General features: G+C 36.7%; 1 protein-coding gene across 1 annotated transcript in view; it reads right to left on the reverse strand.

The window, feature by feature from the left end:
* Window positions 1-24267, reverse strand: part of LOC140231321 (ras GTPase-activating-like protein IQGAP1) — a 140576-nt gene that overhangs the window by 50692 nt on the left and 65617 nt on the right. Inside the window, exons 9-12 of the mRNA XM_072311470.1 lie at window positions 14504-14682; window positions 11807-11894; window positions 6483-6646; window positions 5722-5812 (exon numbers count right to left, since the gene is read on the reverse strand). Of these exons, the coding sequence (XP_072167571.1) occupies window positions 5722-5812; window positions 6483-6646; window positions 11807-11894; window positions 14504-14682 (522 nt within the window). The remainder of the gene's footprint in view (window positions 1-5721; window positions 5813-6482; window positions 6647-11806; window positions 11895-14503; window positions 14683-24267) is intronic.

Below are 24267 nucleotides of genomic sequence, written 5' to 3' on the forward strand. Positions count from 1 at the left end.
CAAGCAAGGACAAAGAGCCCTACAAGGATTAATTTGAACTTTGCTAATATGTTTCATGAGTATTGGGGGGAAGTTAGGGAAGAATTCTCATTATGAAGAAGTTGCTTAAAAAAAAACACAAAAAATGTGCTTGTAAGAGCACAAGATTAGAAAAAATAAGTAAAATCAGGCAAATGATACAATTCTCTAATAAGCACTAAATCATCCATGCTTGACATATTTAATGGCATTCAAATTAGAATTAGAGCAAGGTGTGTCTATTTACACTGTAAACAAATTATCAAAACATTATAACACTCCATTTTTATCTTCTAAAAGGCATTTGACTTTCCCTGTCACGACAGATTTGTTGTGACATAACGTCCCTCATCTATGTCTCTCCCATAAAGTCTAGTCTTGACATCAAGTCCTGCAGAGAGCAAGTGAAGTTAAAAATTGCCTTACATGTACAACGTACGTATACAAGTGGAAATTGGCCTGCTGTCGTATCAGTAGTCACAAGCTAAAAATATATACGTGTATGATTTATCTATGACTTTGGCCAAAGAGTCGTAAGGTGATGCTCTTGCATCACTTTTGTTTTTTCAGCAAAGTAACTGTCTGTTTGAAGGAATTTGAGCCAATCTCTCATGTTATATACAATTACGTAATTTTCCCATGAAAAAAATTAAAACAAACATGCATTTCACTTTATGCTATGGCACAATGGTGCATGCTTTCATATATCTTGAAAAGGCAAATAAGAGATTTGCCACAATGAAGACAGATAGCTGAAATGAGGCTACATAAATTATTCTTCTAAGATACTACTTTCAGTTTTTGTGTCATGTATGCTTTCATATGGCAGCAAAAGACTGGGACACGCAACTTACAGCTCAATGCCAAACCACACTGACGTCAACATTAATGGATGAACATCATATAAACATAATGGTTATCCACTGATATGGGGACATAAGGAGAAGGAGAAGAAGTTTTGGTGTTACACTTGTTTTTGTAAACGTGTGCAGTAAGTGGGAACCACACATACAATGTGTGTTTGATTTTCTTACATTATCAAAGTCAACTTGAATATGGGGTGGCATTGCTCTTTAACAGTTGATTCATATTACTACTGGTCATTCTAATAGCAAAAATGATGAGGATCGTACAAGAAATAAGTGTTTAAACAACAGAGGCGGAAAAACTTGTACTTGTCACTCGACAAACCGTGTCAGTGAAAAGGCTACTGAAATACTGAGACGGCACATTGCTGAGAGAGAGGGAAATAGATACAGACGGACAGACAGACAGAGAAACAGACAGACAGAGAAACAGACAGATGGAGAGAGAAATACACATTGAGAGAAAGAGAGATACAAGAGAAAGAAAAGTACTGTATGCACCAAATATTTCACAAGGTTTTTATTTTTGCGAATTTCGCGAGTCAGGTGCTATTCGCGAAATTAAAGACACACAAAAATATTGACTCTGATCACGCTATGAATGTGACGTACGCGTGTACATTTCTCCATTCGGTACAGGACTCCACGATCGTGAATTTAACCACTCGCGAAGTTGTCGGGAAGTTCTGATTCATGAAAATTTAGACACGCTAGATATATGGCGTATACAGTAGGTGACAATGAACCCCTAAAAGGTGATTCTTCGCTGACATCACCCCTTCATAGTATTAAGAAAAAGAAAAAAAAAGAAGAACTGCAGAACAATTGGATGACACCAGAGCATAGAGTAAGTTGAAAGGCTCTGAACCAGTAACACATTAGTTGAGAAAAGCGATGAATATTAACTGGGCAGAGATGTTGCTGATTACATCAGTTTAATTTTTCCCCACCATTCTATATTGGTAATAGTGTTTAAACTTGGTATATGTGATAAACGGAACTAAGAAAGATGAGGAGAAAATCTGACAAAGAAGAAAAAATAGTTGATTTGATAGACAGACTAAACTTTCCTAAAAAAAGAATTGACATTCATTGGGATGGGTTTCAAGTTAACAATGACAAGATCGAGGCATCAAAGTGTAAACATCACATTAGATGACAAACATTTACCTTGTGCTTAGTAGCAGTGATAGCCGACTATGTACACAAGTTTGTATGATGGTTTTGAAACTGAGCATGATGAGTCATATGGTGGAAGAATATTATGAGAGAGTTACTCTACATTTCAGTAAACTGGAGAGATACACTGTATGCATCAAGACAGTAATAGGGACTGATATACACAATTATGTACACCTACAAAGGTGTAGGTGAGAATAGTGAATGGTAATATGAAAGAGATAAATACACCGCACTTTAAAGTTTGTGAGACTGAATGACATTTTGATAGCAAAGGATGACAAAACATGTATGTGACTGTATGGAAATTTGTAAAAAACCTCTGCAGGGCTGAACGTTGCCTGGTATTGAAATTACATTACTTCCAATACTTCCTACAGCTGAACAGATGTTATCATTGTTGTATCTATGTTTTCAATACAGATCTTAGAAACTATTTTTGGAGCATAAGCAGTATGACTACGCACTATCTAAATGTCATGTGATATGCACACCTAGACTGAGAGTTCAACAATCCTCATCAAGATGGAGACTGCAAGTCCTTTTTTATTCCTTTGCAGGCATCAGTCTATAAATCAAATGTAGCAGAAGTAGCTCCTTCATGCTGTCACTGTATAAATTCATGTTTGGCAACACTATGTTCATTTTGACATTATACAATGCGTATGGATGAGCACTGTCTCTAAAATTTCCTGCTAAAATTTGATGATTTGAAGATGTTTTCATTAACCCTTACTGTACTGGGCTATTTGGCTCCATGAAAATACTGGGGGGGGGGGGGGGGGGGCCTGGGAGGACCCCCCCCCATTGATCTCGGAAACGCAATGTCCGATGAACTTAAAAATTTGCATGCTGATAGATCTTCGCGTGCTGAATCTGATGGTGTAATTTATTTTAATCAATTATGCAAATCTTTTGCATAATTAGGTAATTAATTATTCATAATGCGTATTTTATGCATTTGGAGGATATTTTCATAATTTCAGCCTAAACAAGTATAAAATTACATGAAAACTGTGTAATAATGAAGAATAATGTTTCCCAAATGTGAAATAAATCAATTCTTATCTATTTTTATAAGTACAGCAGATTTGCATAAACTATTAATATGCAAATTTACTACTTATGAATTTTTGCATACTTTTGAAATGTATGACGTACTAGAATGAAACTGGAAGTAAAATTATCCTTTTACAGGACCCATGGGCACTACCATACTTTTCAACTGTATTCTAATGTCCCTGATATTGTAAACTTGAAGTATAATCTATGCAAATTTATGTAAATTTTTGATTTCTTTAATAAAAATTAGCTTATATGTGATTTTGCGTGCAAAATATAAGAAAAATCAATGAATACAAACAGTATAGAAATGTGAGAAAAATCAAACAAGTTATTTGCCATACTCATAAAACATTGTTGAAATTGACTTTACAGAATCATGTTTTTTGTCTCAAAAAGTGAAAATATCAATTATTCTTTTGTTTTTCCAATGTTTTTATTTCTTTTGTTTTTACTGTTTACATTTGTTATGTATTCTATTGTTTTCTAAGAGTGCCCAGTAAATCATGTGGAAGGATAAGAGTTAATTGAATCATCTATGTGGATAAAAAAACGAGAAAAAAACAATTTTTTTCTTATGTTTTCTATTGTTTTAATTCCTTATGTATATCATTGTTTCTAAACTTTGCCCAATTTATTTCAGAACAACATAGAAGCATGAACCAAGTGGAAAACCAATTCCTGAGCAAAATTTATAAAGTAATGCAAGCCATGGTCTATTGACAGTATGTAACTGTACACAAAAAGTATGGAGGGGGGGGGGGGCCTCCCAGCCCCCCCCCCCCCCCCCCCCCAGTGCAGTTAGGGTTAAATCTCAGTAACCTTGACCATTCTAAAAAAGTGGTTACAATGGTTAGTTTAGTCAGAAACTTTTTTCCTGGTCTCACATACTAACATGAAAATACTTGACCATCAGAGTTTTTTCCTAGAAAAAAAAAGGACAACAACAACAACAAGAGACAAGAGAAACAATAGAAAACATTTAGAGCATCACATAACACTACCATTGTCACAACAGCTGAAGCAAAAGTTAGATTTGCTAAGCATTGTTCACGAGTAGGAATCAGCGTACATAATCATATCTAACTATGCCAACTGGTCAACTAACCTCAATATGGTTGTTGGTTAATGCTTATGATGTAATGTTTATGTGAGATATTGAACATTTCCGTCACTTATGTGCCAAAAATCAGGTGTACCATTTAAAAAAAAAAAAATCCAAGAAACTTCTATGAACCCTATATCACTCATGTCAAAATTGGAGGTAGTTTTTCATTCATGACTCATTGCATGTAACTGTAATTCCATTTGTCATCTTTGAAGGGAAATTTTATGCCAAGTTATAACTTGCCCAAATAACACTAAGGCTGATTTGGTTCAGGTTTTTGTTTGATGTAGCCCATCAGAATGCCGCTTCTCAAATGATCACTATATTTCATTAAGTACGTCCCTTCATTTACAGCGAGATGAGGTTCACTGATCATAACCTTTGACCTTGAGAGTTGACCTTTGACTGCCTTGACACACTGAAAACATTCCTCAATCAATTTCCATCCTTACAAAATTGCATTCGCCACTGGATTTGGGATGGATTCAATTAAGTTATGGCTGAAAAAAGACATTCACAACCAATACTGTGTGACCTTTGACCTTGATCACTGACCTTTCCACCTTACAGTTTATCTAAATAACTGCACATATATTGACCCCTTTCAGAGACTAATACCCCTTTCAGGTAATCGTGGATGCGGATAATAGGAGCACTAAGTCGTAAAATTTCGATTACATGAACGGGAGAGGAGTAGAAAAGTGCGCATTATTTTGATGCTGCTATTATGCGCATAATTGCAGCATGAGGAGTAGATAGAGAATACATGAACGCGTTTTACGACTTATCCGCACTAACATTCCACAGTTCAGTCAAAGGTCACTCGATTTCCCGCACAACCGCTGAGTGCTGAGCTTGAGCGCGCGAGAGGTGTGCATACACGTGAGGATATTCACCGGAAACATTACATCATTATAGAGGCGTGCGCCGTAACCATGACAAATAACTCCATCCTTCGCACCATTATATGAACGGGTGCTCGTAAAAGTAGTGCGCACTTCATGGGATATATGAACGCGATTTTGACTACTTCATCCGCATTATTTGGATGCGGATAATTGAACTGCGATTACCTGAAAGGGGTATTAAATACTTGTAGTATAATACTCTTATTTCTAGAGCTTCCTTTTTATTTTATAAGTTGCATAAAATGACACGATATCTGAGTGCACAGAAACATAGTTTGACTAAAGGTCATGTACATTGTAATGGACTGGAAGTCTTTGGCCCATATATGCCTAAAGCTACATTGTAACAGCAATCAAAATCACGTTCATAATGGTATGAAAGTTGTATGTTTGACCCGTTGAATACCAGTCCCGTGCATACTCGGGCAGGCGTCTATGGGAAATGCGTGTTATAGCAAAATCAGCCCATCCTCAACGGATTAAGTGCTACGCATAAGCTCCATTTGTTACAATATCTTTTGCAAGGACATGGACATAAAAGCTCTATAGGATGCAGGTGGCAAAACATAGCTGGACTTACTGTCTCTGTCTGCCTTGGCCTGGACATTGGAGGCGTACACCCCAGCCTGTAACTCCTCCTTGTCTAGTCTTGGGTTCAGCTCACCGCTTGCCTGACATAACAGGAAATACATGTAAAGGTACAATCAATGTTGCAAAGTCACAAACACATCTGTACACAAAGTATGTGTCTCCCCCCCCCCCCCCCATCAGTGAGAAATGCTTCTATTCAAAGTACTGCAAACAGTTCATCCCTTTAAGCAAAGCTTAAAACAAAAACAAACAACAAAATAGTGTCCAAGAAAAGTAAATTTTTGCACATTCATGATCTCCTTGGACTATTTTGACATCACAAATTGCTGTAGAGTATCCAGTTAAAGAGGGTGGCACGTGGAATCAACAGAAAAGGAACCAATTCATAACCTTTGAACAGGTTGTCTTATTTTTGTTGCATTTTAGCTCCTTGTTTCACTAATGCTTCCGCATTCACTTAACCTGCACGTATGTTTGAGGTAAACTTACATATATACATATACTTACATATATACTTGCATATATGCTTATGATTAATGTATGTGGTATGTGAACTTCTCCAGTTGTACTTTTCCAAGAAGAAAACACAGATTAACTCCTTCAGTCCTATAGGAAACATATTTATATAGAATATCAAAATGTTTTTACAATTGAGGTTATGAGAGGCTAACAGCACCCATCAAACTTGCTCCCTTGCTCTTAGAAAGTGACAATACAAAGAGATTGTTATCATTTCTCAGCTGTTCATACCTCTGCCTTTTCTTGCCTCGCCTGCTGGAGGGTGGCGAGATACCAGTCTGCATTCTCTCTGTTGACATCTTTCAGTCCGAGGGCAGGGTTCATCAGCACCTCAACGAGCTCTGAAGCATTCTGGGTAGACAGGAGGGACTGTATCTTATCCAGCTGTTTGTTCACTGAGAGACAAAACAAGAATGAATCAAAGGTCATACATTAACAAGTAATTAATTGCAAGAAATTAATTGCGAGGGCAACATATTAAGATAAAGCATGATGAGATAATACATACTCTCAGTAGGGTATTAAAGGATTGTGAAAATACAATAAGCTTTTTGTAAGTATGCTATAAGTGGTAATTAGCTGAATATAATATTTTACAGCATTTTCCTTTTCAGTTCTTTGCAATTTTGATCAGAGTATCTAAAAATAATTCTGCTTGGTCATGGGAATATGATAAAATCAATTGGCAGTCATTTAACAAGAATTAAGACAAATGGATGCTGCAAAGATTTCCAAAGCAATGAATGACATTGTGTAGCAATGTCAAGCCTAATAACAAAATACCATGTCAACTGGGGCTTGAACCAATAAGTTCATCCAGTTAAAGCACTTAACCACTCAACAATAACATATACACAAAGCTGGACATTGGTGTTTGGGTTTTTTTTAAACTAAAAAAAAAAATATATAATCCTCACTTTCCGAGAATCAGCAGGCTTTTTGCAATGTGTGAAGTTAGTGTATTGAAATCTATTTATACCAGTGTGACACTCAGTTTTTGAATCAATTGCATGGCAAATAACTTGAAATATCACTAAGCCTTTCTTCAATTCTATGATATCATCCTGCACAGTATGACTTGGGATAAACCTGAAGTACACAGTTTGCAGTCTCATACATGACTTTATGAAAGTAGTAATCTCCATTGTAAGACTATCTTCATAACTCAATCATGAACCAAATTACTACTTTTTATTAACAAAGAGGCAAAAAAGGGCCACTTATTTCCCATAGTTCAAATCACACTCTTCAAACTGCATGCACCAGACAACTTAAATACTCTTAAACAGACAATGTGCAGTGCCTTCAAGACTCGTCTGATCAGAAGAACTTGTCTAGCAACTTGCAGACATGACACTAAACTCATGAAGTTGTTAAACCTGTAACAAAACTCCTGTCTGATGTTTACAACGATCTGTGAGAGAACATTTTCCTCCGCCCAGACAACCATCCCTGACTTTTGACCTCTGATCCTTGGGGTCAATTTGTTTCAATATATCATCAGCCATCTTATCTCCTGATCTGACTTTGAGCTACGCAGTAGAATCCCAAATCTACGGCAGGGTTATCCATATTCTGTAATGCCGAAAATAAGACAGGCGTCAGATGTCAGCTGTTGACTTTGACTTTATAACATGCCATTTCCAATCAAATTGGATGTAAGATTGGATATCAAATCGAAGATTGAAGGGGATATTCTGCTATGTTTACAACTGTGTTTTTGTGCTAGGCCACAAAGGAACCACCCGTTTTCAACACCCTCTTGAGCACATCAAAACTCTCTACAGCACTTCAAAACTGAGATCTATGCTTACATAGACAACATGCTACCCTCTGTACACAGTCACAGGCCCCTCGACTACCCTAAGATAGTTCACTTGAACCCGTTACTTCACATCAGATAAATTATAAAGTGAGAATTCTAGGTACATCCTTGTAAGCATACTGTATATGTCTCAGAAAAACTTTCATGCACGTTGCCATGCACAGCCACTGGCTGACACTCCGCAGCGAGATTATCAAGCGTCGTGGATCTAGGTTTCAACTGTCTGCAGGCCCTGTACTGCACACCATCCATCAAACATTTGTGGGTGTCTAACCACTTGGTAATCCGCCTTGATCTTAGGGGCATTGACCTTTGGAGAGTTTTCCCCCCACACCCACTATCTCCTCATATACATGTATATTGTCTAGAGAGTGAAGCAGGCTTGAACACATACAGTGTAGTCATTGGTATGAAAATTGCTAAGCTTAATCACCAATGTTCTTTGTTAACTTTCCTGGTGAAATGTTAATATTTGAATGTTTTTTCATCTTTTTTTTTTTTTTTTTTAAATGCATGTGTCACTCTCTATGTGAATGACTCAGTACTCTTCCTTGAATTATTTTAAGCTCATTTGAAATCTTTTTCCTTCAAAATACTTAGTATCCCTGATTCTGTGTATCAATTTCGTTTGATTAACTTTACTTCTTTCTCAGGCAACAGCTCAATGCCAAATATTAACCTTTCTTCTTGTCTTCATTTAGCAATGAAAATTCTACATTTTATGTTATGCATATTTTTGTGATACAAGAGAAGACTAGATACACCATACCAGGGATATGGGATCTCTTACATTCTACCACTTTTTCATACATCAGTATGAAAGCAAAGTTTATTTCATACCTTTGTTTTTTTATTTTGGCAATTAACAATTTGGAAAGTAAATCAAATCAACAAAAACTGATCTGAAACATCAAATGGCAAAAATAGTACATGAAGTCACTACTCATTACATATTCTTAAATTCTTTAGCCCACTTAGCATTTAAACATGATTACATACCTTAACAACAAACTTTTAAAAAAATCAGAATCAGAAACCCTGCACACATGCAACAAACATAACCACACACACTCACACAAACAGACTTTACAACCATTATCAAAGAATTTTGTTACAGTGAAACTTATGCTGCTTTTGAATAGATTGCTACTTGCCAACCTGGGCATAACTTTTCACCCACAAACACAGCAAACGGCACCAAAAATAATCACACTCATACCCCTGGCCAAGCTAGCCTTACCCCACAATGCACATGTGGCCAAACAATATCCTGTATGATAAGCCTATATCAACTGATAATAGCAGATTTCCTTTCAGAAAATCTCAAAACATCAACAATCATAGAGGTCATAAAAGGTATATACACATAAAAAGGCAAAGACTTTTGCTTGGCATGGTATATTTGCAAGGAAAGTGCTCACTGTGATTTGCAATAGGATGGTCTGCATCGAATGCAAACTTTGAAAACAATCATGATTGTTCAATGCAATTTGAACCTTTCAAAACAGTGTACCCCTCTTACGAAAAGCATTTGAGTAGCGCAGTCACAAAGAAAAAATGCACAAACTTTGTTTAGATGACAGGTCTGTCTGTTGCTGACACAGATTCACTTTTGAAGCTTCAGTCTACTTAAGTTTTGCAAGTAGGTTAAAGGACTGTATCTCCCAAGTCACTGTAATGGGAGCCCGATGAATAATCAGAAAATCTTGAGAGCCATCAATCAATGCTGGGATCTCTAGAACAGTCCCAGGGATGATTGTGCCAAACTTTTGTGACAGTATGCCAACTTTTGCAAGGTTTGGGGTGGGGTTGGTTGGTTTGGGGTGGTGATTACTGCGTTTGTCTGTCTGTTATCCACAGTCAAACAGTCCTTAACCCTATGAATGTCAAGTCACTGTAATGTATCAATCACCAACTTTTCTGGATTTGACAGTGAAACCGTCCTTAAAGGGGAATGAAACCTGAACCAAATTTTCTTCTTTTATTTCTTAAAGTATGCATTTCCTCGAGTTGTTACTTCATATTTTCTCTATATTGTTGTCCATGTGTGATGCCAGAAAATGTTGTAGTCTTCTCATCTAGCGATGAACTACCAAAATTTGTAACTTTTCAACAGATAAACTGATTTTCTTCAAACTTCACTAATGTTTTCTTATAATATTGCTGCATTCCCTCAACCCACATCCATATTTGGTTTTTATTCTCCTTCAACCCAATAAATTTCAGCCCCCATTAATGGATGTATACAAGTGTAACAGGTTATAAACTCCCTCTCTAAAAAAAAAAAAAAAATAAATAAATAAAAGAAACAAAAATAACAATTTTTTAAAAGTTGCCCCTTGAATTTCTCTTCACTTTCTCTAAGTGTTTCACCTTGAGAAAATGTTGGGGTGTGATTTGTGTTGTACGAAAACCAAGTATTTCATATTTCAAGATATTGCTATGAAGCAAAATGGCACATGAAAAATCAACAAACTTGACTTTGTGGTGAACTATCATTTTATCAAAAAATGTTGATTGATTTCAAATTTCAACAACATGGCTGTAAAGTTTAGTTGGCACTGCGATGATTGTGCAAAGAGCATATCTCTAAATAGGGCACACATGTAGGAATGTGTATTAGTGTTTGCCAAAGACTGATTGCAACTGTGTGTCAAATTTAGACTGCCAGACGACACACAAGCTGCATCTACTGTGTATTCTTACACAGTCTGAACGCAACATCTGTTGACTAGAATCTGGCTATGCCACTCTGTGTATAACAGCTGCGATTTCACAACCCATATACACTGCTGTGTCTCTTGTCACCAAAATTATTCATCACACTTTGCATTACAAATCACACCTGGTTGAACTTTGCCATTTGCCTATCGAGTGCAAAATGTCTATCTTCTAACACCACACCTCACCATTACAGCTTCCAAAAAATCAACATAAAACTTCCACCTCCTCCAGAAGCTAATACTGTCTCAGAGTTTTAGACTGCAATTGTTTTAAATTGCATTATTTCATAAATGTTGCCTGAAAACTTGTGAAAAACTCTACAATTTGGTGAGACTATCACTTGGCATTCCATAATTCAGGAATCGTACACAAAACTGCAGGGTACGTTTAGCCAGAGTGATGTATATTTGGTTAGTTCAGATTCATGACCAGCACGGTTAATGTCTGTTTAAAGCTGTTAATGCTTGCAAACTCAAGAATGTCATAAACAAGGAGCAATGTGCATTCCTACATAAACATTAAGTATTGACACATTCAAATTATATCTAAAACAAAGGTTGTTCCTTGACAACCAGAATGCTAGCCCAATGCTTACCGGGTGAAGCAATAACTAATGCATGCAAACTGGATTTCATGTGTTGACTAGAACTGATTTTGTACAGTTAGATGGAATAGATACAGGTACATGAAGTTACTTGGTCCAGAGAGGAAATAAACTCCACAGGTTTGAATAATACACTAGTAGACTGGCCTATATGAAGAACAGACAGTTACAAGAAATGCATGAAACAACATCAAAATCAAATTATATGTTTTTCTATCTCAAAGAATTCTCAATCTCGATTCTATCCCAAAGTCAAGAATTATTCTTCTAATTCTGTCAAGATGCTTGACTGTTGGCATAAACATTCAGGTAAACAAAATAAAAACAAACCAAACAAGACAGAATGCTAAGTAACTTGCTTGCAAAGCACCATCAAGATATTTGATATGCCATTAAACTTACGATTGACTCTGTTGATGTTTCCCTGGATCTCTGCCTGCGTGAGGAGCAGATCGTAGGCATCCATGTCCTCCTCTGCCTCGATTGTAGACTGATGTAACCAACAACCATGAAAAATGAAACCAAAAACATATAAACAAACCCTCATTAGCAACAAACTCCCCATGAAAGTGATGAAAATAGGCCCATTTAAGCCATTAGTTTTCTCAGATAGTTAATATCATTTCTAATATTATCCACTAAAGACCAATAGAATGCATTGTGAAACCCATGCATAGGAAGTGAAGGTGTCTAAGTACAACTGTAGTCTAAAACCCAGACAGGAAGCTGCTTTTGGGCTGCCTGGATGTGTTTCATTTTTAGTTTGTACTGAAGTCTTGAGCAAAGGCTTTCAGTTTTTCATTCATCTACTGATCTCTCTAACAATCTATTCGCAGTAACAGTATCGGAAAGCTACCCCATGCCAGCTGGTTTGAGATGACATCCCGAATATCCTGTAACACAAGAGGATGGTTTCTACTTTGCTTTGATTGAATTTGAGAAAGTAAAGGACGGTGGAAACAGTTCTATGTCCTGTGCGTGATAACAAACATTTGAGAATAGGTAATCCTGCTCATCCGCAACAACACTTTAGTACATGAGTAATTCATTTACATTGGGCCAGCGTACAACATGATGCAACAGCTGCTTTAAAAAAAGAACAAAAAAAGATGGGTAAATCAAAAACTTGTTCTGTGAATAACTCCACTTACCCATTGATCTAAAATCAATTCTTTTACAAAACACAGATGAAAAGAGGACATTGGCTGATACACAGTTTTGTGAAAATAACTGTGACAAGATGGTTGAATTGCATCGTTTGATAAAATATGACATGAAGAAAAAATATGAGCAAACAAAACGAAGTGAAAGACAAGATTAATCAAAAAGAAGATAACCCAGGGTAACCATGGTGATTGGTATCTAATACTCTTCTATCAAAAACTCCTCTATCCATTCTTATATGTACCACTGGTTCTATGTAATCAAAGAAAATGAAAGTATCCATCGGAGATCACATTTCTAATCAGAATGCAGGGGTAAAAAACAAATATCTGATTTCTAAAAAAGCTGCCAGTACGATGTACCTTCAGTGGAGCCTGCACGATAGCATTGTTATCACGGAAAGAAAGACAGATTTGGGATGAAGGGAAAAAAATGAGCAAAGTTTGTATAATAATCAGCAAAAAATGTGAACAAGCAACTTTATGGAATCACAAAATATGAAAAATTACTGTTTCATGCAATGATATTTTCCATGTTTTTAAATGCCACCAGAATTTGACAGAATTTGAATTTGTTAATGCAGCATTGCTAAAGTGTAATGTCATCTACCGTCAGTTCATTACTTTGTTGTTGCTTTATATTCCATTTGTTATTTCATTAAATCAACCCCAACTGCTGAATATATCTGTTTGTTTAGACCAGAATAAAAAGCCCCTCTATTCAAAAGTAGATATGTGTCTTTATCTGTCTTTGATCTAATCCATTACATTCAGCATCCCTTCATGCCATCACTTCTTCATTCCAGCATCTCTTTCACCACTATTATCCCATGATTTATTAATCCCTGTGATTCATCCACAAAGGATCTCAGTGTTCAGATTTGAATTGTCTACATTCTATTAGCCCAACCTTTTTTTTTTTTGCCATTTCTTTCAGCACATCATCATTTCATCCCATTTTCCCTTCATTCAATCATCCTATAATCTATTCATCGACTATGCATTAATTTCATTTAGTCTTTCACTTCTCCATTCTTTCCTTCCAGTATTCCTTCATTCCATCACCTCATCTGTCCATCCCCTGGTGTCATCTTGCCCACTCACTCCATCACTTCTTAAAGGAGACCTCCGGATAATTTTCAGATTTTTACATTTGAACAACTATAAATTAGTTATACAGAGGACAGAGTTTCAGAATTTGTGATGATTGGAATGAAAAATAAGAATATTTTCAAAATTTAGAACAAATTGCAATGAACAAGTATGATGACATGGCAGAGTCACCATATAAGACTGCATGAGTTGGGGCTCAAGGAAGCAGAACAAAAGAAGAAGGCATGCATAGATTATACACAGGTGAACTCGCAAGCAAGCGGTATTGTAATGGAATTACACTGCTACATTTCTGAAATATGTGAACCTCCTATGTCATCATCCTCGTTCAGTGTAATTTGCTTAAGGTTTTTCAAAGTATTGTTTCTCTGCTCAAGAACCACAATAAATTCCACAAATCTATACATGGAGTTGTCGATTTATGTACTACATGATGTGAAATTATGAAAATCGTCTGGAATGTCCCTTTAATGCTATCACCTCTTCATTTCTCTATCTTAATCCAATCACACAACAATCTTTACTTCATCTCATCCACTTGCCATCGCTACATCACTGCTTTTGTCTTTCAGCTCTGCAGTTTTCTATCTCAGTACCATCACATGACATTCTCAACTTCATCGTGTCCTCTTGCCATCACCACTACATCATCACTTCTATTAAGTCAGTCCTTCATCATTTCTCCATCTAGTCATATCTTCATCCCATCCTGTCTTCACTTCATCGTCCCCCTAATCCCCCATCCCCCTCCCACCTCCTCCATTCTCTCTCCCCACACTCCCAGCTAAGTAAGAGCCTCCCCTAAGAGATACCACCAGCCCACCTTGTTGAGAGCGATCTGTGCCTTGGAAAACTTGGCTTCATACAGACACTCTTGGTACAGGTCCTGGTTGACGTCCTCCACGTTGTTCAAGAGGGCGTTGGGGTTGCGCAGGGCCACCATGGTATCGGCCGCCACCCGCTTCTCGACGGCCTCGTTGATTGCGATGACGGCGGCGTGAACTGTTCGAGGAAGATCGAAGAAAATCAGTAACACTCCTCAAGGAGAAGTTTAAATTGCCAAAACATGTCTGTGAAGATTTCAAGGTCATATATCCCTTTTGCTAACATCACACAAATTTGCTTGGTTAAAGAATGATATCTCCCAATATTGCACATGAAATCTTATGGGAATACACCTTAGAGTTTTAAAGAAAAAAATACCAAAATTGACACCATGTCACTACAGAATACGTTCTCCTTTTGTACCAAGAAAAATGGTTGGATTTTTTTTTCTTTTTTTTTTGGGGGGGGGGGTGGGGCATCTGAATGAGGTTCCCCCTCAAACATAAGGAAATTTCCAGCTTTATCATTCTGAGGAAAGGTCTGAATTCCCTATCTCTATAATATACCAGCATAAGAAAGGATTCTAATTTTCAGGGTTACACAAGGGACACACAAACTTTAAGCAAAATTCCCTTCTGAAAGATGTACAATTGTGTAATATCGTTCACATCTTGTGTATGATCACTGGCAAATATGTATTTTGACAAAAAGTAAGATATACAAGTTGTATCAGGGTGGGCCACAATTTTAAAATTGAGCATGTTGCAAGCTCAGAATCTGAGCATACTTTAGAAATTGCATGTGTACGGACAGCACATCACGAGCATGTAGTATGCAACATTTTGCAGCTTATCTTTCTTTGCGCTGCTTACATTCAATGTTCTCTCTCATGTTTTGCACACAAATATCTAAGTACCAAGTAGTTTGATATCATTCTTATGTTTTGCACATGTTTTTCTCATGTTTGAATACACTTTATATTTAGCTTGTTGCAAATTCTTGAGGATGTTGCATCATGTTGCTGACTTTTGAGGATGTTGCACAATGATTTGAGCATGTTGCAGTGACATGATAAAACCCCTCGTGGACCACCCTCATATATTACTTTTCTTTTACACTGAAGATTTCAGTAATATTTGCAACCAAAGCCTATGTCATATAACCTTTTCAATAATTACGAGATGCCACAGAAATGATGTGGATGGCCGATTGGTATCAATTAATGATCGTAACTCCTTTCACATTTGTCTGGTTTGCTCACACTTTCCCCGATCTGTTGAATTATATGTCTCACTGCCATTGTGCAATATGAAACTACTCTGGGTCAATAAACCCAACTATTTGAGAAGAGAAACTGAAAGGATTTCTCAATTTGAGTACGTTAGTAATCTGTTTGCATTATCTTCATAAACCTCTAGTATTTTGATTGAGTATGTTTACTTTTCTGAAATTCTATCTCATCTGATAGTGATAGCAATTGGCGCCTTATTCTTGTAATTATTACCACATAAGGTTGTCTGAAAAATGGTCCTACATAAAAAAAAAAAAAAAAAAACATTTACACATTATGCCATCATCACCTGAAACAAGTGTAACTGACAATAAAAATATTTGAACTACTTCTTCAAGACAAACAAACAGTGTTATCTCTGTGGATCATATGCTAAAGCACCGACAGTCATATTGAGTTGCAAGAACGTACTAAATGCCTGCAAATGAGGCTAACAAATATCCCTGTCAACTATTCCTACAAAAACGTCGTACAAACTAACCACATCATTTGCACAATGAATGCAAATTCTGATAATGGAACAAAAACCTAAATTCTGCCATAGACCAGTATACTTAAAAAAGAAAAAAAAAATCAAATAGAAAGGACAGCAACCAGCTGTTGTCTCTAGAATTCCTGTTTGTGGAATCTAGAATTAAACGGGGAATGACTTTGGTATTACCACCATCAAAGAAAACAATGCCTGTACATCTTGCACAGAAGTGCTACCAGTATGGTATTAGGGCATGAGATACTGCCAGCTGTCACTAAAGATGTACCTACTGGTATGGTACCAATTTTGGCCTGGACTAAAAAACTCATATTGGTATTCATACACATCATAACCACAAAAACAACAGCTCCCCACAAGTACATTATTTGTGCCATTAGAGGTACTTCCTTATACACCCTATATGGTAACATATGAATTGCAAAGGCAGGATAGTGGGGTGTCTGTTTGGTTTAGCTTTATAATCATGTAGAAAAATAACCTTGGATAACCTATAAATGCTGGAAATAACATGCTGAACAAATCTGCAGTAAAGAAAACTTCATATAAAACAAAGACAGGTATGATGGCATACTAATTGTTTGCTATTTTGTTCCACAAAAGCAGACAATGAAAGATAGTTGAATGTTAAATGATCAAACAATGTCATGAATCTTTTTTTTTTTATAAGATAGAAAGAAGAAGCTTGGCATCTTAAGTATGACCACCATTGCCATGCTTTAAGACTTGCAATTAGTCTCTGAATTTCCAGCCAGCCACAGATATTCTTGCTTATCAATGAGAGAAAGTCTGTACAACTCAACATTACTGGTATGCATTTCTTGTTCTGCTGTGGACTTATTGCACAGCAGAGAAAATCTTTATTAAAAAAATGGCTTTATGGCTTTATACTGTAACACAAAACAAAAATTCTTGTACAAATTTCTTGTGCAAAGTATGATTTAATAATATCAATACACACTCAAAGGGACTGTACAGTACTGGTTGAGGTGGGGATTCAGGTTTCTAACATTCCTAAGTGAGATAATGAGAAACCTCTTATGAAATATGAAAGAGCATGTAATTTCAAGTAGGATTCAACGTTTATTTGATGAAAATTGGTTTTCAAATGGCCGAGATATCAAAAAAAGTGCTAACAATAAAAGGCGACAGGCCATGCCTTTTATTAGGATCTTCATCTTGTTTTTGGATATCTCGGCCAGTTCAAAACCGATTTTCATCAAATAGTTTTTTGATACCCATTAGAATTGCATGCTCTTTGACATCTAATAGAGTGGTATCTGAATATCTCGCAAAACGTTAAAAGCTAAATCCTCACCTGAGCCAGAACTGTACAGTCCCTTTAACCGCAGATCACTCAGTTTCAAAAAGCTCTGCACCTACAGTCATATCTCCCCACCCCCCCCCCCCTTCTCCTTCTCCTTTATCCTGGCTCTTTCACTTCCATCCGAATCTGGGGTCCCCAGAAGTACTTTCCCCCGTTTCGAAAACTTATCGGGCCACCACTATCCCTCCTCATCTATCTCCACTCCTTCTTAACAAGACTGATGACAGACAAATCTGCTTCTCAGGCAGGTAAATTCGGCAGGGGGGCCCCTTTCTTTTTGGCAGCTAAAAACGAACATATCCTCTTTTCCTTCCATTGGCCAAGCTATTTCGGGGATCGGAAAATTTGCACCGACCAGATCGGCGGTGTTTTGACGTCATTACTCCAAGGGTGTTTGAACTTGTCTCAATAAGATTTCTCTCTCCCTCCATCTGTCCCTCTCTCTTTTCTTGATAGCAGGAGAGAATATATTCTTAGCTCCTATAACGGGAAGGTATACTGAATGAGATAAGCATATCCAGATGTTACAACACCTTAAATCCTAAAATGCCTCAATACTGGAGGCCTGGATTGAAAGTTAGGGGAGGAAAAAAAAACCCCTGCATTGTTGCCTAGCAACATCTTATTCTTTACAAATCAGTATTCCACAACGTCTCCTTTTCAGACAATATTCAAGACACAGGCATGTTGCCACGACAACAGATGTATGTCATATCCCTATATACCCTTAACCTAGCAACGTGAAAATATGCAATGTTGGTTCATTCAGGAGGGTTGCAAGGAGTTCTCTTCTCACATGATTTCAAGGCATACAGTAGCTTCAAAACTTTTTTACACACAGTTCTCATAGTTGGCTGTTAAATCCATACCTGGAGTCTATTACTTTGGTGGCCGCAGGCTTCTTTCAGATGTTTCTGTGATTCATAATTTTGATTAAAGGCAACAGTTGGTGCAAGAACATTCATGCTTATCCACGTATCTTCAACCTATCAAAAGATCTAGCAGAGGGAAAAACAGGCATCTTTTTGTCCTGTTTAGTCATACATTAGTTTTCATTTTCTTTTCTCTAGGGACACCTACTTCATCAGGTAAATGTCACATGGACGATATGATATGAATACGTCTCATATGAAAGCCCATAAACTAGGCTAAACTAAGCCTGTTTCCTTTTTAAATTTCCCAGTGTGATTTGCAAATAGGGGTTACAGTTTCCAAAGTGTCATAGTTCTTAAGCAATTAGTCCAAGGTGTTGGCAGTTGTAATCAAATCAACGCTGCAATGCCAAGGGCCATGGAAGCGCACTAGCAGTGAGCAGTCCGTCAGAGGGTCCGTAACTCTGACCCAACCTGCTGAGTAAGTTCCAGAAAATTGGCGCTAATGGCAGGTAATCTTATCAGCTACTGTGTGCCGTGAAATTAAAGCCAGTCCTTCATGCTGCTCATTTACCTCCATATCCCTTTCATGTTCTCCTTTCCTCTTGCCAGTGCCCGAGCAATTATCGGTATGCGATTCACTTACAGAGGGGTGCAGGAGCAGGAGTGGGTGCTAGAAGGGTACAGGAGTGAGTGATAGAGGGGTGCAGGAGTGGGTGATAGAAGGGTGCAAGAGTGGGTGATAGAAGGGTGCACGAGTGGGTGATAGGGGGACAGGGGGACCCACAGCACAAGAAGGATAAAGCTACCAAAACATTATCCACTCATGAATGCAGGATTCCAATCTCGTACCAGCGTCCTGCTTCAGATGATGGACGTATACCAATTGGTCAGTTCAAACTCAAGAGTTAATTGTGTGTTTTTATTTTAATTGTGTCCCAAATACAATGGTATCAATTTTATTTTGGCTTTTTTTTTTGGGCTGCAAGCAAAGCACTTTGAATATCCAAAGATGGACCAAATTTTGCATCGTGATGCTGATTGCGATAGCAATTTGTGTGTGTGTATGTGTGTCTACACACAAGAATTGTGGGTTTCAAACATCACATTGCAAAAATCAATTTTTGAAAACTATAAATTTAGAGTGCGTGTGAATGAACCTAATTTGGAAATCAATATATCAAAATACATGATAGAAGGGTCATGAACTATGAGCCCTCTATTAAGATTGCAATCATGAAACCCACAAATGAACTATCGAAACATGATGTATAAACTTATCAATAACTAAAAATTACATGAGTGTATCAAAAGTGGTTAGATATCCATATCTCCACATGATAAGTTTGGAGAAAGATAAAGATTTCTATTCAAATATCAATGAAAATTCAAACTGTACAGAAATATCTATCAATCTACTTGTAGACATTTCAATATCTGTCATTCAAACTATATTAATATCTGAATAATGTTCCACACATTCAAAACGTCCTACATCTTAAGGACATCACCTTATGACTTGTATTCAATTTGGACACAGATGAGGAAAGCACTAATTAATTGCTCCGGAATCTTCTACGCAACGAGGCGGCTGTGTTTTTATTTGGAACACAGAAACAAGAGGGGCATGAGGATGTGACGCGGTCTACTAATCCCATATCACATGCTAAGATTGGAGTCCGAATGAATCACATCACACCAGATGTTGACAGGAAAGCCGCAGATATTCCGCCATCCCCTCTGCAGAAAACACTGGTTGGTAACCACACACATTAATGACTCTTTTATCTGGCTGACTACCACAACTTCTGTGTGCTAAAATTTCTTAACCTAATAAGGTACATAGTTCATTCCAAAACATTGCAATGACGGATGTTGTTCTCTTGCTGTAACAGTTTATTTGTCAGCATCCATGGTTTACCCTCGACTGAGTCAACATTTTCTACTGGATGAATGAGAAAAGATAAGAAAATTCAGAAAATGCTTTCATTGACCTGATGAGTAGATTCAAAATTCTTGTTGATGTGGGAATATTTGGTAAGAGAGAAAAGTTTGGAAAATATCTGGATATTCGACCACAGTGCCATTTTGTAGGGCAAGTCTCCATTACACACATGATTTTATCAATCTGCTGTCTACTGTCAAAGCTCGAACCACAGTATACTATATAGCCAAACAAATGAGCGTACTGACATTTATCTTTGAAAAGCATTGATACTCTTGTTTGTATCAATCCTGTCAAAAAGACACACCTATGACACCCTCTTTACCACAAACCTTGAAATCTAGGTCAATTCGAAGTCGACAGGCTTTGAAGAGGTTTTGATTTTGGTGTGTTCTAAGCTAAATGAGATTGAATAGGCCCCCCCCCCCCAATTTTTTTTTTTATTGTTCTACTGTAATAGTATGGGAAGTTTGGTGACCCTGTCACTATACTCCAAAGTGTATGGAACATGTAATTTTTATTTTTGATGTCGGTCATTTATAACTGCTTGTGTAGCATAATGGTAATATGCTGCTACAGTGATTCCAAAACTTAAACCTGGCTTTATGCGTAGATATGCTTGCACAATTATGACAATGAATCTATTCCATGCAGAACTGTTAAGTAGGAGGAATAATGAACCACTATGTGAGATGAATACTGAACCGTTGATATGTGGGAGGTGTACTGTTTATGCTACCTATGTTCACTCACACCTTTGAACACTATAAACTCTGCAAATTCAAAATAATGATGGTTATAAACTGACAGTGGCTTTATACATTTGCAATCATACCTCACATTCACTATAATGCCATGCAAATAATTTGCTAATCACTACTGGTTAAATATAAAGAGCATAATATTACTACTGAGACTATAAAGAGTACAGTTCCATGGCGTTTACTCCTATGATTATTGCTCCCATGAAATATCTGCATGCTACACCAAACATAAATTCTATACCCACAAATATAACACTACACCTAATCCTCCCATGAAGCTAAACCTAAAACTCTATCACAACCCTTACCCTTACCCTAAGTCTTAGAGAAAATAAGATCGGAGCAATCATTGCAGCAGCAAATATTGTGTCACCAAAGAGTACATCTACCTCAATTCAAAAAAGAAAGAAAGAACCATATACCCTTAGATGACATTTGGTCATAAAAGATGCAAATTAAGATGGAAGTTTGAAGGAATAAGAGCTTTCAGCTTGGTAATGCACCCTGGGAAAGTCTACATAAACAGTACTTTATGGCACATAACATTAGCAACAAACATAAGGTGGGCAGTATTTCACTAAAGAGAATAACACCCCCCCCCCCCCTCCCGGAAGTTTAGAGATGCTAAATCTGAAGCCAAATGAGACTCTCAATCTTACTTTGAAATCTGAACGATGGCATAATTCAGCAAATTTGTTATGAATGCAAAACTATGTTGTTGGGTCTACCTGCCAAGTAGTGAAACTTTAGCTCAGCTGATGCTTTGCAAGAAAAAATAATTGCATACATGTATGCACTTCTTTGCCAACATCAATAAGTCTTGCATTGTAACATGAACCTTAGGTTAACTTTTTTCCTGTACCCCTTTACATCATTTAATTGAAAAACTATCAGGAATTCTCTATCTGATATGTGGTAAATGTCACCCAAGTGTTATTGTTCTTACTATATTCAAAGAGGGCTAAATTATATTCAGTCACTAGCATTGAGAATTTCCAGTACTACGAGTTTAAAAGGAAATAACTTTCATGCCCATTGTGAACACGGAAATGATTTGAAAAAAAAAAAAAAAAAAAAACAACTCTATGTAATGTTCACAATTCATCAATAAAAGAGATGATAAAATAATGGAGCAGATCCTAATCAAATGATTGGTTGTAAGCATACATGTGACCAGGCATTCCCATAATTTTGCTTATGACCAGTCATTAGTAAAGGATAATGACCCATCATTGGTACTTTCATGTAGCAGTAGTGACCGGGCAAGATTTCACTGTGTCTATTATTTTTTACTCATGCTGAGGGTGATTTATGAAAAGACCAGGATTTGTTTCATGATTTTATAAAGCAAATGATACACACTATTTTCTTCAGGCATTCAGATCAAACAGTCATTAAACAAAGCGATCCCTCCAGATCCTATTATAACCAGCAGTGCCAATTTTGGAAGCTGAATATACAGTATATCATAGTTATCCATTTACATCTGGAAGACTCATATATATCATCTCTTCTTGTCATCCACTGCTTAAATGAGCTAAAAAGGGCCAGGAATTGCTCATATATATTTGTCACATCATAATTGTCGCTATCATTTATTTCAGAAGATCGGATTTATTACGCCATTTATCTTTCTCACATGAAATACTTCACGCTCTAGTTGACAGTTATAATGGGTTTCAGTTTGAATCATCATCATCTTCTTCACCATTAATGTCTGCTTTCTCATCATATTTCCTGTATAAATCAGCATCATCATCATCAATGTACAGACTTTCATCACTGATACCTGCTCTGGCCATAATCTCTTACACTATGTATCTTTGTCAATGCCACCGTCACTATTATGATCTTGAAAATTAGCACCATATTGCAAAGGAACTTGTATTTTCGAGGCAATATTTTACTTTCTCGCCTATATGGTAACCAGTGAATGTAATCGAACCTCCCCTTAAAAATTATGATTTTACAGATGTAAAAAAGATGCTATCTCATAGACAAGGGCAATATATATACGGTTTTAACTAAATTGCCAGGCAGTCATACACTCCAAAACAGGAGGAAATCAACATTTTAAATGTTGTCACTTCTCCAACCTTTAGTTAAATGTCAAATTTAACAATCAAAATGTTACTTGCCATTTCTGAAATGGTGGTTCAACATTTTGAATATTAAATTTTAACATTTAGAGTGTTCGATTTAGTATTTATCTAAAGGTTAGAGGTGTGACAACATTTTAAATGTTGATATATCATATGATTATTTAGAGTATATATATGGCCATTTTTACAATCAGTGGTGTAAAACACGGTTTTGGCACTAATTGGTGTATAACTTTCTTATACACAGACAGATATGCATTATTTTTTCTCATAAACTTACCACCCACAGTGTCTACCTTGGGTACCTTAATGAACTTTCCTCTCTTTTTCTTTCAGATGTGGCATGCATTTACATGCTTGAAATCCAACACTTTTGGTGTATGCACTCTGACATGGTTTTTTTGTCAGACCTAGCATATTAAATTGTTTATTCCTTTTCATTATTTTTGTTGTTGTGGTGATAGACAGGTATCCAAACTTAAGAACTATTATGTTTACCAGGTTCTGCTTTGTCTTCTTTAAAGACTGAAATTGTCCAAACTTTATGTTTCGGAGGTGACATTTTCCGTTAACAGTTAACCCCTCTTTTGAGTTAGCTCTTGCTCACAATTATAAAATTCAACTTTGCTAATTTCCATCAAAACAGAATAGTAATCAGTCTGACTTAACTTCGATCCAAAGATTATTTGATTCAAATAGCTTATCATTTTTTGGTGAGTGTTTATAAATTTATGCAACTTTTCCGTTAACTTTTCTGTCACCTCCGAGACAACAGATTTATGTATTTGATTTTTTTATTCTTGACATCAGTTATACATTACATTTACAAAAATGTAACATATCCCCTCACATTATCTAAGAAGGAAGGTAGTAGAAATATAGCCTGTTGTTTTCATTTCGGAGCAATTTACAATTTTCCGTTAACACTTGTCACCTCCGAAACAATTGTCACCTCCGAAACAACAAGCGTA

Source organism: Diadema setosum, chromosome 7 (assembly GCF_964275005.1).
Source record: "Diadema setosum chromosome 7, eeDiaSeto1, whole genome shotgun sequence".
Lineage (NCBI taxonomy): Eukaryota > Metazoa > Echinodermata > Echinoidea > Diadematoida > Diadematidae > Diadema > Diadema setosum.